The 17,029-nt window shown below is 43.4% G+C and overlaps 2 protein-coding genes across 2 annotated transcripts in view; one reads left to right on the top strand and one right to left on the bottom strand.

Moving 5' to 3' along the window:
- The window catches only part of gmeb2 (glucocorticoid modulatory element binding protein 2), a 263,131-nt gene that overhangs the window by 153,624 nt on the left and 92,478 nt on the right, over positions 1-17,029 (top strand). The window lies entirely within an intron of this gene.
- LOC306942425 (solute carrier family 2, facilitated glucose transporter member 1-like) lies at positions 209-15,285 on the bottom strand. The gene is made up of 10 exons (XM_079528300.1): positions 15,079-15,285; positions 10,615-10,710; positions 8,686-8,846; positions 6,869-7,109; positions 5,970-6,132; positions 4,832-5,019; positions 3,544-3,648; positions 2,912-3,013; positions 2,467-2,670; positions 209-1,190 (listed from the first exon to the last, which is right to left on the bottom strand). The coding sequence occupies exons 1-10, from the start codon at positions 15,094-15,096 to the stop codon at positions 984-986; spliced, it is 1,485 nt and encodes a 494-aa protein (XP_079384426.1). The 5' UTR covers positions 15,097-15,285; the 3' UTR covers positions 209-983.

The raw sequence follows: 17,029 nt of genomic DNA, 5'->3' as shown, positions 1-17,029 counted from the left end.
ATGAAATTGATACAATCACACTAGCTAGTAGAATCCATCCTTCAGCGATAATACATATAATACAATATACCTAATCCATTCGATACAGTATGTATTGGCACACATCTGTTGACTTTTACGGGCAAATGTTATATCCCTAAATAATTATAATACCCATTGGTTCCAATGAGGAATGCAACAACAACAACAACAAAGGTTCTCGCTAAAATTGTGACTGAGTGACTTTCAACAGGCCAGCACGTACCTTCCAGGTCATCACAACTTTTAAAATGGTGGAGGACCCTACAAAGGTACAGTATATGACAATCTCGGATCACTTTCCATGGACAAAGAATGCCTGTTTTCACGTTGTCCTTCTATATTCAATGGTCAAAGTACAAATGAGCATACATATCACCAAAAGTATCACAGTGCAGATAGTTAAACAAAGAAATTCCCTGTTTTTCATTGGTGGCCCTACAGAGACAAATGCCTTAAAATAGTAGTTGCTTGTACTGAATGAGCAGGTTTAACCTGGTCATGTCATCACATAATCTCTGTTACCTCCAGAAAGTACTTAATAGCATCTCTATTTTGGGCATGTCTTTGTAGGCCAAATTCTTAAAAAAGAAAAAAAGAAAAGAAAATCACATCTATGATGTACATCTTGAAAGAAAGTGCCAAAAAAGTAAATGTTTTCCCCACTTTGTAAATGGTAGTGTTTCTGCAGCAAAATATAATTGGCTAAAGTTCAATCAGTCATTGTAACTTAATCTCTACATAGCAACCATTGCTAGAAAAGCCCTCGACTTATTTCTACTTAGTAGTAGTAGTATAGTCGACAGTGTGATTTAAACACATAGTGTTATCGTGTGCCAAAAAGAACCGATCTACAAGCTCACAGCGCGTTGCGGCATGTTGCAACATTTTCGACCATTTCCGGCACGTGACAACTCCATGCGATGGTGTACAAAAGAAGCATAAAAGTGCAATGCTTGTGTCCTTTAAAGTGGCGAGTCTGCTCCACCAAAGGTCTGGAACTCCTCAGAGGAGGAGTATTTCTCAGAGGAACGTCCGGCTGACTGTCGGAATTCTGCGGCGATCTGGTCAAACGTGCGGCCCTTGGTCTCCGGCACCTTGAGGTAGGTGAAGACGAAGAAGCCGAGCAGAAAGACGGTGAAGATGATGAAGACATAAGCGCCGCACAGTTTCTACAGGGAAGGTTAAGGGAGGGAAAAAAAGACAGTTTATGTTCCATTCATGTATGCAAGTCCTGTTAGTGTAGCAGAGTGGCTCAGAGCCTCTGCCTGAGGCATTCTATGGGAAAAAAGGGGTCAACCTGTAACAGAAACTCTTTCAACTTTTTTTGTTCCATAAATATGTTAGTAAAAACATATCAAAAGTCCTAAGAAACCCCAGTGGTGTAAGTTGCCCAAACATTTGTGATGACGGCTATGGCCGTTTCTAGCCCAAGGATTGTTTTTCGTTGTTTAACAATCTGTATCTTGTGATAATGTATGTCTGTTGTTGTTTATGTATGTTCTACTGTTTGTAATGTCTTTTAAGAGCTTTTATTATCTGCTGTAAAACAAAGTGCCCAGCTTGGGACATATAAATAAACTTGACCTTGACGTTGAGAATGTTGCCTTATATAGGCTGTTAATGGTACCATCACCTTTTTTTAGCATTTTTCAATATGTTCCACCACTGGGATTTTTTAGGAATTTGATATGTTGTTACTAACATATTTATGAAACAAAAAAAGTTGAAAGAGTTTCTGTTGCAATTTATTTGAGGTTAAACCCTATAATGCCCGGCCAAGAGAGATGTTATTATTTAGAAAGATTGCCTATATTAGGCTTCATTGTAATGCAGTAATGCATTGCTATATGGATTACACAGTAACCCTTGTTATTAAACAAACACTATATATGATTACTATTTGAATATAGAGCTATTTAACACTTATTTTAACAAACAATATCACTTACTGCACCTTCTTATATCATATGGAAGGTGAATCCTTCAAGCAGTATGCAAGTGCTAAGTAAAAGATAATTTGCCTTGATGAACTGTAGTCTTAAGGGCCTTCCAAACGGGGAGCGATAAAACGCGCCTATAGTTCATTTTCAATGAGACCTGCGTTTTTCCTCGGAGAAGTCGCGGTGCGACAACGCAAACGTATTTATGTGAGCGCGGTCCCGTGAATTTGTTGCGCGCGTGCTCGTTTCGTGCACACGCCCACGACTCATCTGACCTGGATTCGGTTTAGCTTTTTTTTTAACGCTTGCGTTGTCGCGCCCCTCTTGAGCAGACCTGTCGTTGATCCAGGCAACAACGTGTGCGTTCCTCGCTCCCCGTTTGCAAGGCTCTCTAGACCGCATGTTAAAGTTCCTTGGTACTATTAATTCTAAATTTAGTTTAAAAAGAACCATAATTCTGGCAGTGTCCCTTGTTGGGAGTTGGATACTTAGTCGAGTTCCTTACCTCAACATACGGGAAAAACATTCCCACCATGAAGTTGGCAGACCAGTTGGAGAAGCCGGCCACGGCGATGGCAGCGGGCCGGGGACCCTGGCCGAAGAGCTCCGCTGTGATGAACCAGGGGATAGGACCGGGGCCGATTTCAAAGAAGGCCACAAAGGAAAAGATGGCCACGATGCTGACATAAGACATCCACTTGTACTGGTTCTGAGGAGAGGAAACCACGCCGGGGAAAAGTATTCAGTCATTTGAAACAAAGGTTTCAATTGTAAAACATCAGCACTCGTGACAATACCTGCTTTCTACTGTTCAGTGCTCATTGGTTGCATTTAAAGGTCACAATGAGGCAGGTGAAATTATGATCCACATTGAACATTGCTAATGGTGAAACTTTATATTGCTGTGTTTTGGATCTTAAACTAAGTAAACCTGGCCGCCATACACTTACAGTCAATTCCATGGCAACGGTCATGCAGACGGCTGATACGGCCATTCCCATTAGGCCAGTCATCTGGAGGGATCTTCTGCCTGCACGTTCCACTATAAACAACTGGCCAGAGAGAATACCAAAGTTAGAGACTGAGACATGTTAAAGGTATATTCAGTGATTTCACTTCATTCAAATATCACTTCTTTTTTTGTTTTGTTGTGATAATCCTCCCTACTATAGAGTGTGCTGACCATATAAGGAGTTCCTCCCTGCCCCCAGTTAACCCCTGGGGTCAAAAAAAACCTTAGGTTTCATTTTTGGCTAGGTGGCCCAGCCTTCATCCAATCAGGATAGAGAGGGGCCTTCCGCCAATCATGATCGAGCGGGGGCGGGCCTTAGTGTATGTGCTGTTGGCCTGTTGCATGTCCCCCCACTGCCTAAACTAAATTGTAAATTGTACTGTAGTGCGTACATGTGCACATCTTGTATACCGGGGCGGACCGGGGGGTTTTCCATATCACCCAAATCACTGAATGCTCCTTTAATGTTTAGACTGGGTTTCCACAGATAAAGAAAATTAGTCAAATGAGCGTCCGTGGCCTCATCTAAATCAAAGTTGAAATGAAAAAGGTTTAGATTGTATAACTTACGGACACCACAGTAAAGGCAGTGTTGACCACTCCTGCCCCGATGGTAGCATACACAGGCTGAGACACCCCTGCTCGTTCGAAGATCCCCGTAGAGTAGTAGAACACCTGTAGCGGATGACAGTAGAGGCCGTTACCATGGAAACATGTTTCTAGGGGTACAACCAGACAGTCGCGTCAAAAAGGCATCAAGAAAACGCCTCGCCCAGGCGTCGTCTCTTCTGGGTTTTTAACCCATTTTGGGCAGGAACCCCTTTTGGTGTTTTAAGCATTCTGTTCTACTTTAGCTATTGAAAAATAGCAGATCTACAAGCTCATAGCGCGGCACTACGAGCTTGTAGATCTGCTATTTTTGAAAAATCGAGAAAATGTGGCGCAAATCTTTGAATATATATTCTTTTAGAGCGAACGTTTTTAAACAGTTGGTTGGTGGAAATGACACTAGTGCGTGGCTTCAACTTGTAGCGTGGGCAATGCGTTTCTGGTTTTCCCCTTATAATGGGAGTGGATGGGACTTGAAGCTGCTCGACGCGACTGTCTGGTTATACCTTGTTATGTGTATCTATGTTTATGCTTAATTAATGTGGACAATGGACATTACTTCTATTGCAAGCGAAATTATAAACTACAACTGCATTTCAGAGGGAAATATTGTACTTTTTACTTCCCTATTTGACAGCTTTAGTTTACTTTGCAGATTTGAGTCTAACACAGGATCTTTTTTCATAATTAGACGGGATGATTTAGATCGCGAGTTATGAACGTTTTAAGATTTTCGTCCGCTAAACAGGCAGGGAACATTTTCGATGACGTGTCACTGTTGTGCAACACCGAGGATTGGGCAACAAGCGCTCCTAGGCTGTGGAGCGATGCGACCGGTTTTGATATCATTAATCTCCGTCCGTTTTATCAATCTCCGTCTCGGGCAACTGACCGTGCACTTGAACTTGACGGTGATCTCCGTATGGGGCCCTTAAACTGTTAATAATAATCATATATATTATATATGATTCTGAAATGTGCATTGTGCGTATTGACAACATTAACTTTAGCTACTAATGTGGATGCTCATACTTTGGACTTTGACTTCAGTAAGATTTTGAATGTAGGACTATTACTTTATTATTATTACTTTAAATATATTTTTTTACACTGTAATATTGCTACAAAGTATCAATGATCTGAGTACCTCTTCCATCACCGGTGTACTCTTCCATCTGGCATGTATATTATGTATGTCTCAATAGATTAAAACAACATTACATATTATTTAAACATTCCTTCCACTCACTGCGTTAATACCGGACAACTGCTGTGAGAGCTGCAGCATAATGGCGATGAAGATGGGCTGGCGGTAGAGGTCATTGCGGAACAGCTCTACGATGGTCACCGCCTTCTCCTTCATCATCTGTCTGCTTTCCTCCTTCATCTCCAGCATGTCAGCACTCACCTCGTCTGTGCCCCGCAGCTTCGTCAAGACTGGCAACACAATGGTAAACATGTTGTTGTTGTTCATAAATCCAATGTCCTTTTTAAAAAAAGATGTTTACACAGCAAAATCCGGAGCATTCATTTAAAAGTGAGGACGAATAACAATTCAATACTTCATCCACTGAGCTTTTAAAAACGTGTGGAATAGAAGTAGCCTACTTCCCCCAAATCCTTTTAATTACATCTGTGAGCTCACAATGGCCATTTTCATAGTTGTTTTTTTTGTCCTTTCACATTATAATGATGCAAACTGCATGAGTGCTGCCTTATAGATTTGTCTCATGGAAATAAGGAACCTTATGCCGCAGAGGTGGAGTGGAGTGTGACATATTATGGCTGAATGGAACCTTAACTCTGAATGTGTAAAACTGGACCCAAACCCCCACCCTCTGTTTCTTGTCTCTCTCCATGTACAGTCCAAGAAAATATAAATGTCTTGGAGTCAGAACAGGCACATGGCGGGCCAGAGTGACTGGCAGGTTTTTTTTTAGGTTTGATGCTGTGGATAGTACACATGCATGCGTGCGTCTCACCTAACAACATTTAAATCTTCTTTTTACAGCATTGGTTCCCAAAGTGGGGTCCTGGGACCCCTAGGGGTACTTGAGGGAGTTCCAGGGGGGACCCAGCTAAATGATAATTTGGAACCAAATGGACCCTTATGGGTCTGTAACTCAGAGAGTGTACAAATGGAACCAAATGGACCCTAACGGGTCCATTTGGTTCCATTTGTACACTCTCAGAGTTAAATTAGCATTGATTTTACAATATAAATGGGGGTCCCAGAGATAGAAATGCCATTAAATGGGGGTCCGTAGACTCTAATGCATGTCAAACTGGGGGTCCTTGAAATTAAACAGGTTGAGAATCACTGCTAGAGTCGTAAAAATCTTCTCTTATGGGGGTCCCTGGCATATCTTTTCAAATGGGGGTCTCACCACTCCGGGCCTTGCTCTCCTCATTGCAGTTGATGAGGAGGTAACGAGGGCTTTCAGGACAGAATGGCAGCAGGGTGCACTGCAGCACAGCCGGGATAAAGGTGAAGGCCAAGAGCATGGGCCAGAGAGTGGCATTCCCCATGAGCGACTCGACCCCAAACACCTGCACAAAACACACACAGCATTTAGGCTCATCATCCCCAAAATAGATGAGACATCTTAGGTGATGAGCGTCCTAGCCAACATATGCTAACATGTTTTATGATACCCAAGATACCCAAGATTTCCCTTATAGTCAGTCTTTACCCTGATACTGTCTGAAATTAAATTAAATATATTTTTGCACACACACAAGGGGAATACAAGTAAATGTTCTGCACACAAAGTTACTGCAGTACATTGGTAATTCAGTCAGGACAACTCAAGAATGGATGGAATATATATTTATTGAATATAAAATGAGCAATATATTTATTATGATTTGGCGATGAATTGGATCTGCTTTTTAGGTACTGAGATCAAGCGCATCAGTCCCAACCATAGGGACTCCGAATCCCCCGTACCAGCAGATCCAAAACGACAGGTGGTAGCTGGGGTGGAGGAGGGTGAGCAGAAAAAGTTTAAGCAGGCAGCAGCACAGCAGTATCAGTGTGCAGCAGCAAGTAAACAAGCAGATTGAGCAGAGCAAACTTCCAGTTAAATAGCCGGTATGAAACTGGAATAAGTGTGTCATTTGTCAAATTAGTTTAGATGAGAAAGTCTCTCATATAGAATATTATGAGCAACTCCTTTTCGAGTGTTTGTCAGGGCACGTGCTCCAGCAAAAACATTCTCTAACACACCAACAGCCTTTTGACATGACACTGTAGCTCAACCCTAAAGTATTTGAAGGATCTTGCCTGTGCCATAAGGATGCCAATCACGATGCCAAGCTGATGCAGGGTACCCAATGCACCACGGAGAGCAGTGGGAGCGATTTCCCCGAGATACATTGGCACGAAGCCAGTGGAAAGGCCAGAGTACAGGCCCACGACGAAACGGCCAATGATGAGCATCTCGAAGGACGACGCCAGCTTGGAGAAGCCCATTAGGCCAGCAGCGATGAAGGCCAGCACGTTGACAATGAGCATGGAGTTTTTCCTGCAAAATAGCATCCACTGTACATTGTTAAAAACATTCACTTGCTCTCTTTACGAAGAAAAAGTTGCGTTTGTCGAGTGCATGATTAATATTACTCCCGTTTCGAATGCCATCAATGCATTGAAAGGGACAAAATCACGTTTAATCAGAGCATTCAATGCTCCAGTAGACGCGTCTACTGACCTGCCAGATCTCAGTAGGCTGCATTCTGTGCGCTTGATCACGGCTTCCAGCGACGACGCGCGTTGTCAACTGACTACGTGGCCGGTTAAAACTGATATGAGGTTAGGGGACTTACGTGGCCGGTTAAAACTGATATGAGGTTAGGGGACTTACGTGGCCGGTTAAAACTGATATGAGGTTAAGAGACTTATGTGGCCGGTTAAAACTGATATGAGGTTAGGGGACTTACGTGGCTGGTTAAAACTGATATTAGGTTAGGGGACTTACGTGGCTGGTTAAAACTGATGAGGTTAGCAGACTTACGTGGCCGGTTAAGACTGATATGAGGTTAGGGGACTCACGTGGCTAGTTAAAACTGATATGAGGTTAGGGGACTTACGTGGCCGGTTAAGACTGATATGAGGTTAGGGGACTCACATGGCCAGTTAAAACTGATATGAGGTTAGCGGACTTACGTGGCTGGTTAACTGTTTCCGTCCATAGGACGTAGCCACACGTCCTAGGGAATCCAATCGAGGGATGCATTGGACGTACACGTCCTAGCGCATCCTCAATGATATCAAGCTAGGGGAGAATATTCTGAATTTTTCCCTTTTTTATTTTTCAGTCCGACTCTTGGCCACCATGCTTCGCTTTTCAGTCATATTAGCTTACCGCTCGATTAGCTGTTAGCGCAGCAGAAAGAATGCCTCGTATCTGCTCATCTAGGTGGTTTTGATCTGATGGATATACTAAGCGCTTCATTTCTGACTTCAACATGCCTCTCGTTCAAAAATATGAACGCTTTGGAGCTTCTAGCGATATAATAGACTCGAGACCAACGTAAGCTAGCAAAATATTTCTCAGTTTTTTTCCCGGATTGTTTCCAGGGGGGGGGGTTTCAGAGTAAAAGCGACCATGTCTTTCCGGCACCCCAGAGCTTCTATTTTGAAGGAATCCCGGCACTGATTGTGTTCAAACTGATATGAGGTTAGGGGATTTACGTGGCTGGTTAAAACTGATATGAGGTTAGGGGACTTACATGGCCGGTTAAAACTGATATGAGGTTAGGGGACTTACGTGGCCGGTTAAAACTGATATGAGGTTAGCAGACTTACGTGGCTGGTTAAAACTGATATGAGGTTAGGGGACTTACGTGGCCGGTTTAAACTGATATGAGATTAGGGGATTTACGTGGCCGGTTAAAACTGAGGTTAGGGTTAGGTTTCTGGTTTAAGGACTTCAGTGTTTTGTACCATACAATTGTATGTATAAGTACTCCAAAACATCACAATATAACGTTTCGCACGTAGACGCGTCTACTGGAGCATTCAATGCTCTGACTAAACATGATATTGTCCCTTTCGATGCATTGATGGCATTCAAATCCGCAAAAATATTCTCAGTCACGCACCTTCCAAAACGGTTGACGAAGAGGCCAACAGAGAAGGAGCCGCAGATTCCTCCCACGGAGAAGATAGCCACGGAGGCAGACCACAAGGTGGTCAGAGCGGTCGTGGTGATGCCCTCTGAATACCTGCTGTTCCACGTCTCATTGTAGAAGTTCTCAATAATCTGTAGCACAAGACAACACAGCAGATAATACTGTATATAGCATCCTCATTTTGGGGGTACATTCACAGAAAATAGCAAATCTACAAGCTCACAAGACACAACGTGCCACAACGTGATGCGTTGTGAGCTTTTAGATCTTCTATTTTCAGAGTTGAGTTGATGGGTCAACAGAATACCACACGAGTCGCCCCTTTACCAACTCGCCCCGGGCGTACAGCCGGCGGAACTGTGCGGCCTGGTATTCCTAAGTAACCTAAGTAAATTATGCTTAAACGGTTAAACCTAACCTTATTACTAACCTTAACCCCAGTAAAACTATGCCTAACCTTAACTTATTTCTAACCTTATTCTCAGTAAAACAAAATAAAGAATACATGAACCGCGGCACCGAGCGGTCGGCGTGAGGTCGGCGGAAAAATCGAGGGGCGAGATGGTTTAGGGGCGACCGTACCTGATACCGGTCAACAAGGTGAGCATATTTTGACAAATTAGACTTTGTGAAACACAAAAATAACATTCTTTTCTGTTTTTGAAGAACAATGTTGGTTGTTGATCTTTAGAGTACCATTGGTGTAAACTGTAAACCTTATTAATCCCTCAAGGCAAAATTCAGTTACAGCTTCACCCATACTTTAATGCTTAGTATGAGGTATAAGTACAACAGCCTTGTGTTCCTAAAACAGAAAGATTAGGTATTGGGTAAGACTGACGTTATCTTTCAGGACCTTTCACTGCTTTGTCTCAACCATTACTCAATGGCTCTGGTCTCAGCCACCGCGGTAGATATTTTGACATTCCATTTATTTATTTATTTTAATGTTGCCACTACTGTTGGAGCAGCCATAAACTACACAGGTTCATCCCGATGTTCTGGGCATCTTTGTAATGTTAGTGTCAGTAAAAAGCAGGTAAAAGAGTAACGTTTGAGGCAGACTAACATCAGTCACTTTTCCATTCACTGTAGTAGAAGCTTGGTGCGGGGAAACCGCAGATGTGTCATCTCCGCCTACAGGAAATACGTAGGCTGCGACCATGAGACCCGTTACGGAATCGGTCAATATATTGCACAAAATCTTATCAGGTCTCTCAGAAAGTGAGAGAAACAGAGCGACACTATCATCACAGTCAGGCAAAAACCTTTTTATATATTTATTACATTTATTTTTCACAAGTTAAAGCAATCTTCTATACTCCATCGCATGACAGTGAGGGTCGTGCAAAAGTATCAAATAGCAGTTCTACAAACTCACATTGTGTCACAATGCAATGTGTTGGGACGTTTTTGGTTTTTACCTGGGACACCATGCAGGTTGAAAGGGATTAAATCTGTATATAGGTTATAGAAATAATTAATCAATGTATTGTACTAACAAGAGCTTGTTACTTAATAATAACTATCCGAGTACTCTCTACTGCCCTGGCGGTAGAGACTCTGACTCTGGCGGAGTCAGGTTAATATAAGGAAGTGTAGGCTACAGACAGACAGAAGGACTGAGTGACAGACATTTTCCGGTGCATTAATAGATAGATTACAGCACAGATTATTTTTTTCCCCATTTCCTTAAAAGTAACAGTTTTGGACATACAAGGGTTGAAAGTGGTGCTGCTCCAAAACTGTATGATTGAATTTAAGCATTTGAACTTTGTGGGAGGCAACAGTCCTGCGCATGAGACTATAAGGTCTTTGGTAAAGTTATTCATGTTCCACACTATGAACGATGGCTTGCATATCGTAGAACACATTATTCTGAAAGGAAACCGTACTCACCTTTTGGGGAGCGTTGATGACACCAGTGTTGTAGCCAAACTGCAGTGAACCAATGACAGCTGTCCCCACCGCCAACATCAGTGGTAACGTCACTCGCTGTTGACAGGCCAAACAAAGGAAACTTAAACATCTGCATTTCAAAATTTAAAAAATCCATGGTCCAACAAACATCCAGTTTGAGTGTGTGTTTTAGAGGCATTTCTATGGCTTTTATTTAAATTTTTAACATGCACATTATGAAACAACGGTGTATCAAGTGGAATTGTAGGCCTATTCTATTCTCTTCTGCTCTGACAGTCATTTAAAGGTGCCTGGCTGCAAGTGCAACCCTTTATCAAATTCAAGTTAAAAACTACAGCATATTCAAAACATGGCAGGCTAGTAAGTAATGCAGCAGCAGAATAATAAAATGAAGTGTGCCCAGAGCCTCTTAAAACCTGATTCATACTTAGTTGCACATCCTGTCTTGCAGTGGCATGCAAATAAGTATAAATCAGCCATAAATGTTTCACCTACTGTATAACATTTTAATCAAACAGATCTCTATATAATTATATATATTGGTGAGCAGGGAAACAAACGTTTGTTAGTAAACACACAGACAAAATAGGCTGGCTGAGTACGGCTTACTACACACTCTGAGCCCATTATGTAACAGACACACACACACACACACACACACACACACACACACACACACACACACACACACACACACACACACACACACACACACACACACACACACACACACACACACACACACACACACACACACACACACACACACACACACACACACACACACACACACACAATTACACTTTTGTATCTATTTCTTTTCATTTATTTTCAAAAACAATCTGCAAGCTCACAGCACATCACATTGCAATGCGTTGTGAGCTTGTAGATCAGCTATTTTCAAATAGCCAAAGGCTTAATTAAGTATTTAAAGAGTTCCTCTTTTTACTGAGGACCCCCTTGAACCCCTTCAAGGACCTCTAAGGGTGATGTGACAATAATGATGAGTCTGATTCATCTTATGACTCTTATGGCTCTAAAAAGACCACCTCTAAGGACAGTGAGAGCTGAGAGCCTGAACATTACATCAGCAACCTGTTAATAGCATTTTAAGCCTTCTCTCGTGAATAGTGTGATGGGCTCCTACACGTATGTACTGTGGAGACAACGTGATCGCTGAGCTGTGTAAGGGATCAACCAGCACTGCCACTACGGCACGATCACCACAACACAGCCACGAACCGCTGCACGGCACGTACACGCCTCAGCGTACCACCTGATATCTGACTCAGGACTCCTCAGGGAAGATTCAGAACCAGCGTGTGTGTGTGCGTGCACATGCGTGTGTGCGTGCGTAATACTGTACATTTAATTTTATAGTGCATATCATTCCTGTGAGGTACCCTTTTTTTACCTTTTTTTTACCCCCTGAGGCTGGCCACCTCAGGGGGGTTTCAACTAGCCTGGTGGGGCTACGAGGCTGGCCACCTCAGGGGGGTTTCAACTAGCCTGGCGGGGCTACGAGGCTGGCCACCTCAGGGGGGTTTCAACTAGCCTGGTGGGGCTACGAGGCTGGCCACCTCAGGGGGGTTTCAACTAGCCTGGTGGGGCTACGAGGCTGGCCACCTCAGGGGGGTTTCAACTAGCCTGGTGGGGCTATGAGGCTGGCCACCTCAGGGGGGTTTCAACTAGCCTGGTGGGGCTATGAGGCTGGCCACCTCAGGGGGGTTTCAACTAGCCTGGCGGGGCTATGAGGCTGCCCACCTCAGGGGGGTTTCAACTAGCCTGGTGGGGCTACGAGGCTGGCCACCTCAGGGGGGTTTCAACTAGCCTGGTGGGGCTACGAGGCTGCCCACCTCAGGGGGGTTTCAACTAGCCTGGTGGGGCTATGAGGCTGGCCACCTCAGGGGGGTTTCAACTAGCCTGGTGGGGCTATGAGGCTGGCCACCTCAGGGGGGTTTCAACTAGCCTGGCGGGGCTACGAGGCTGGCCACCTCAGGGGGGTTTCAACTAGCCTGGTGGGGCTATGAGGCTGGCCAAGCCACTGCCAGGCTAGGTTTCAACGCCTTTTTGTTTGAACATATACGTTTTGAGAGTATATTCCTACATTCACCCTCACCCTATTCAAAATATTCTCCCCAATGACACAGCGGAAACAGGTACGGTCTTCAAGGGCCACTTCACCCCTTTTGCAAGCAGATCTTATTTTAATGATGTTTAGGACACAAGAAACACTTTCCCGGGTTTTCTATGTGTGTACTATGTTTTTTTTAAATATATATTTTAGTCAAAACCGTGAAAATGTGGTCTCACTTCCTTCCTGGACTACAAAGTCCAGGAAGGAAGTGTTCAAATGTTTACAAGTTTATCGAGATGAAAGTCCCTACTCCACAGTCCCCACACATTGGCAGCACTCCATGTTTACGGCACGCACAGACAGACAGACAGAATATTCTGTAGTGTAGGCCAGGGTTCCCCAATAGGCGGCCCGCGGGCCATTTGCGGCCCGCGGAGCGCCCCCTTGCGGCCCGCGGAAGGGGGGGGGGGGGGTCCCAGATATAAATGGCATTAAATGGGGGTCAGTAGCCTGTGCATGTCAAACTGGGCATCCTTTTCAAATGGGGTCCTGCCCTGAAAATGAATTTTCAGGGCAAGACCTCAACCTCACGCGTGCGGACTCGGCCCCCAGCCTGGTACCCTAGTCAAAATATGGCCCTCGAGGAAAATTAATTGGGGAACCCTGTAGGCTATAATACACTGCACTGTTTTTATGTGTTTCCTTAAGCAATTGATTAATGTACTCGTCCTAATTTCGATCAGGGCTTCAGTCTCCTCATTCGACCACGTCTATCCACGGTAACGGGACATCTTTGCGCTGCGTAAAATATGCCTTCTCCGTCTCCAACTGTGTTCAGCTCCTCACCCGCCACATTGTTTGCTTCGTTTCCTTTATTTAGGCTACTGCGGATTGCATTCACACCTGCACCGAATCGTAATCAAGTGGGATTGGAAGTGAAGCGAAACCCCCGTTTTTGCTCGGAGTAGAATGCGGTTCTTTGATACGCATTAGGATTCAAATGAGCCTTCACACCTGCCAAACGAAGTGCACTTTCTGACAATGCGCAGCAGAATTCGTTTTAATCGCAGCAAAGCTTTCTGGTGTGAATGTCACCTAAGACAGAAGTTCTCATAATCGGATCTAGTGAGCAGAAAGAATCAATAATAAGCAGACTTGGCAACCTGACTGTAGAAAGTAACAGTACAGTAAAGAACTTGGGGGTCATTATTGATTCTGAATTGAATTTTAATTCACCTTTTCTGGTCAACCCATGCATGGGTTGACCAGAAAAAAAAGCACTGCCTCCACTTGACTAATGTTAACAAAGTCCACACCCACAACACCAGAGGGAGTGCAACGAACCATGTACAACCCAGATTCGGCACAAACAAGGGACTAAATTATTTTCACTCCTATGCCACCAAAATGTGGAACGCCCTACCAACAGTCATTAAGACATGCGATTCCCTTGACTCCTTCAAAACCGCTCTCAAAGGGCACCTACGGACGGCTGCAATTCGAAACTGCAGGCCCCGTAAAATCTGAATCCCCCCCACCCCTTTTTCCCCTCACTGTATAGGTATGTTTCTTTTCCCTTTTTACCTCCTTTATGATGAATTCCTGTTCTGTTCTTTGACTATAGAAGTCTCTATTTGTACGTCTCTAAATGTTTTGATGGAATGAACAAGGTGGACCCTCTTGTAATGTGTAATGCTTAATTGGGTCGTCCACTCACAGTTAACAGTCTTTGTATTGAGTTTGTGCTTGAAATGTACTGTAATTCTGCAAACTGTTAATAAATATTTCAATCAATCAATCAAAAAAACTCTCCACACAAGCACAAATCTACAAGCGCTCTGACAGTTTATGGATTACATACACATGCTTCACAGTCACTCAAGGGTAAAACTGCATTGCAGGGCCACTACACAGTGGCTCTACCATGCAGCTCCAAAGCAATTAAGGCATCCCTGGTCCCCATCTCCTTTTTATGTCACTATCAATTGTTTTATCTACATATTTTATTTTTTATGTCAGTCTAGAATTGTTGAATCTACCCCTACAATGGTCGGCTGTGTGTGTGTGTGTGTGTGTGTGTGTGTGTGTGTGTGTGTGTGTGTGTGTGTGTGTACGCGTGCGTGCGTGCGTGCGCGAGAGACTGTGAGTGCGCATGCGTGCGTGTGTGTGTGCAAAACAAACGTTTAGAGAGGAGCATGCATGAATAGTAGGCAGGAGTGCAAGTCTAAGCATACATGGTGCGCAGCTTCTGACAAACAAATCACTATTTTTGCCTTCCAACTTGAGAAAGGCCCTGAACTGAACTGTAGGCTAGGCTAACTGCAGTTTTGCGACATATTTTTAATTGAACACAAAATATAGATTACCTCCCCACTGGACTCCATGGTGGCTTTGCAGCGACGGAGGTTGCAGCTCAGCAGGTGTTTTATATTCTGTTAACACGCCAAACTTCAAAGTCCACTGTTTAGCTTAATAAGTCTTAAAATAAAATAAAAAGATTTAGAGCCAATTAAATGTCCCAGACAGAGGCAAAATTGCCAAAGGTCTCACCGTTTAGGTTAGACAAGCAAGTGCAAGTTCTACACCGTTATCTGAAGCTCCCGTTGACTTGCATGTGGAAAATAAGCCGGTTATGTTGTGAATCCTGATTGGCTGGCAGGCTGCCATGTCTACTTGGGGGCAGAGCCATAGGGGGGTGTCTACTTGAGTCAACTTGACGGAGGTTCGTGCAGACAGTCACGGTGTACAGTAGCTACATTGTGGATGTGCCAAACGTCCACGCCACAGTAAAAGTTCTTGGACGTTTGGTTCGTCACTTTACCGTAATACCCTATTGCTGCCTTGCAAGTTTCAACCATGGAAGGCTGTGATGATGATGACAGGGTTTCGTCAAATGTGATGACAGTGACAGGCAGCCGTCATCTTTGGAAAAGTGGCTATGGCCGTCGTCCAAAACAAATACTAGCTTGCAATGGATTCAGAATGATGAAAACCCCCTAGTTTGACCTGTCACATGCTACTTTTATGATTAATTGAAAATGGACCACCCTGATTGTCTAAACAAGTCTTAGTGCTTTTTCTGGTTTTATTGACCTGTAGGCTACTTGAGTGATAGTATTTTGTGAGTGGTACTGGTAAGCATTTATTTTGCAGATTGGTCACAAATTAGTTAACTAACTAGTTAACTAAATGCTTGTGATTATCAGGGGTGAGGGGTGGATGGGCTAGCTGTCTCCATGAAGACACCCTCAGGCTTTAGCTGTGTGTGTGTGTGTGTGTGTGTGTGTGTGTGTGTGAGTGAGTGAGAGAGAGGGAGAGGGGTAGGCTATATATTATGATTATTGCTACTGAAAATCACTCTTCATGTGACCACCGCGCTCTGACTGTAGGTGCGCTACCCGTTCAAAACATATAAAAATAACAGTAGTGGGTCACACACACCGGTAAGACTTCAGTTCAAAATATTTATTGCATTTTTGACGTTTCGGCTATCCAGCCTTCATCAGTGTGAAGGCTGGATAGCCGCAACGTTTGTCCCTGTTCAAAAATGCAATAAATATTTTGAACTGAAGTCTTACCGGTGTGTGCGACCCACTACCGTTATTTTTGATATATTACTGAAAATCAAACATTGTTGAAATCTTGTAAGAACTCAGTGTAAGTGTGTTTATTGGCAGTTATTTCTTTCTAGTTCTAAGGGTGATGGGAATTTAATCAGACCTCAGAGGCCTTAAAATGAATGGACCCACAGTACTAAGCAGACACAGTATAGGCCTAATACAGTACACATGTTGACGCAAATTTGATGAATACCAATCTTATCTCTGGGAACAGTACACAATAGAGAATGAATTCACAAGGGAGCAATAGCGACTTTATTTCTCTATACAAGATTAGTAAATGGAAAAACAGGTTATTTGAGATCACAAAGTCCAACAGAATGATCCAGGCATATCCCACTGGGAAACAAGAACAAACAATGCAAGATAACCTGTGAATAGTGAAAAGGTGGATTGATGTCAGGAAAGATATCAGTATAACAAGGGACATTCATTTGATCACGTCTTACAGCACACCTGAAGGAAGAGCACAACTTTTTATGTTCAGTTGCAGTGCAGTTATATAGTAAATATACAGACAAATGATGATCATACCAGTCTCTTCCCCATCTCAATTCATGAAGAGTATATCATTTCAAACCTGGCTTACGACAAGTATTCAAAACAACAGTATCCAGACCAAGTGCTTTTATAGAATTAAAAGTTTCAAGAAATGTAACCTTTGAATGAGATTGTCATCAAACTCTTGACTGTTGTT

Source organism: Electrona antarctica (genome assembly GCF_951216825.1).
Source record: "Electrona antarctica genome assembly, chromosome: 2".
Lineage (NCBI taxonomy): Eukaryota > Metazoa > Chordata > Actinopteri > Myctophiformes > Myctophidae > Electrona > Electrona antarctica.
This window is presented reverse-complemented; position numbering and strand designations above follow the sequence as displayed.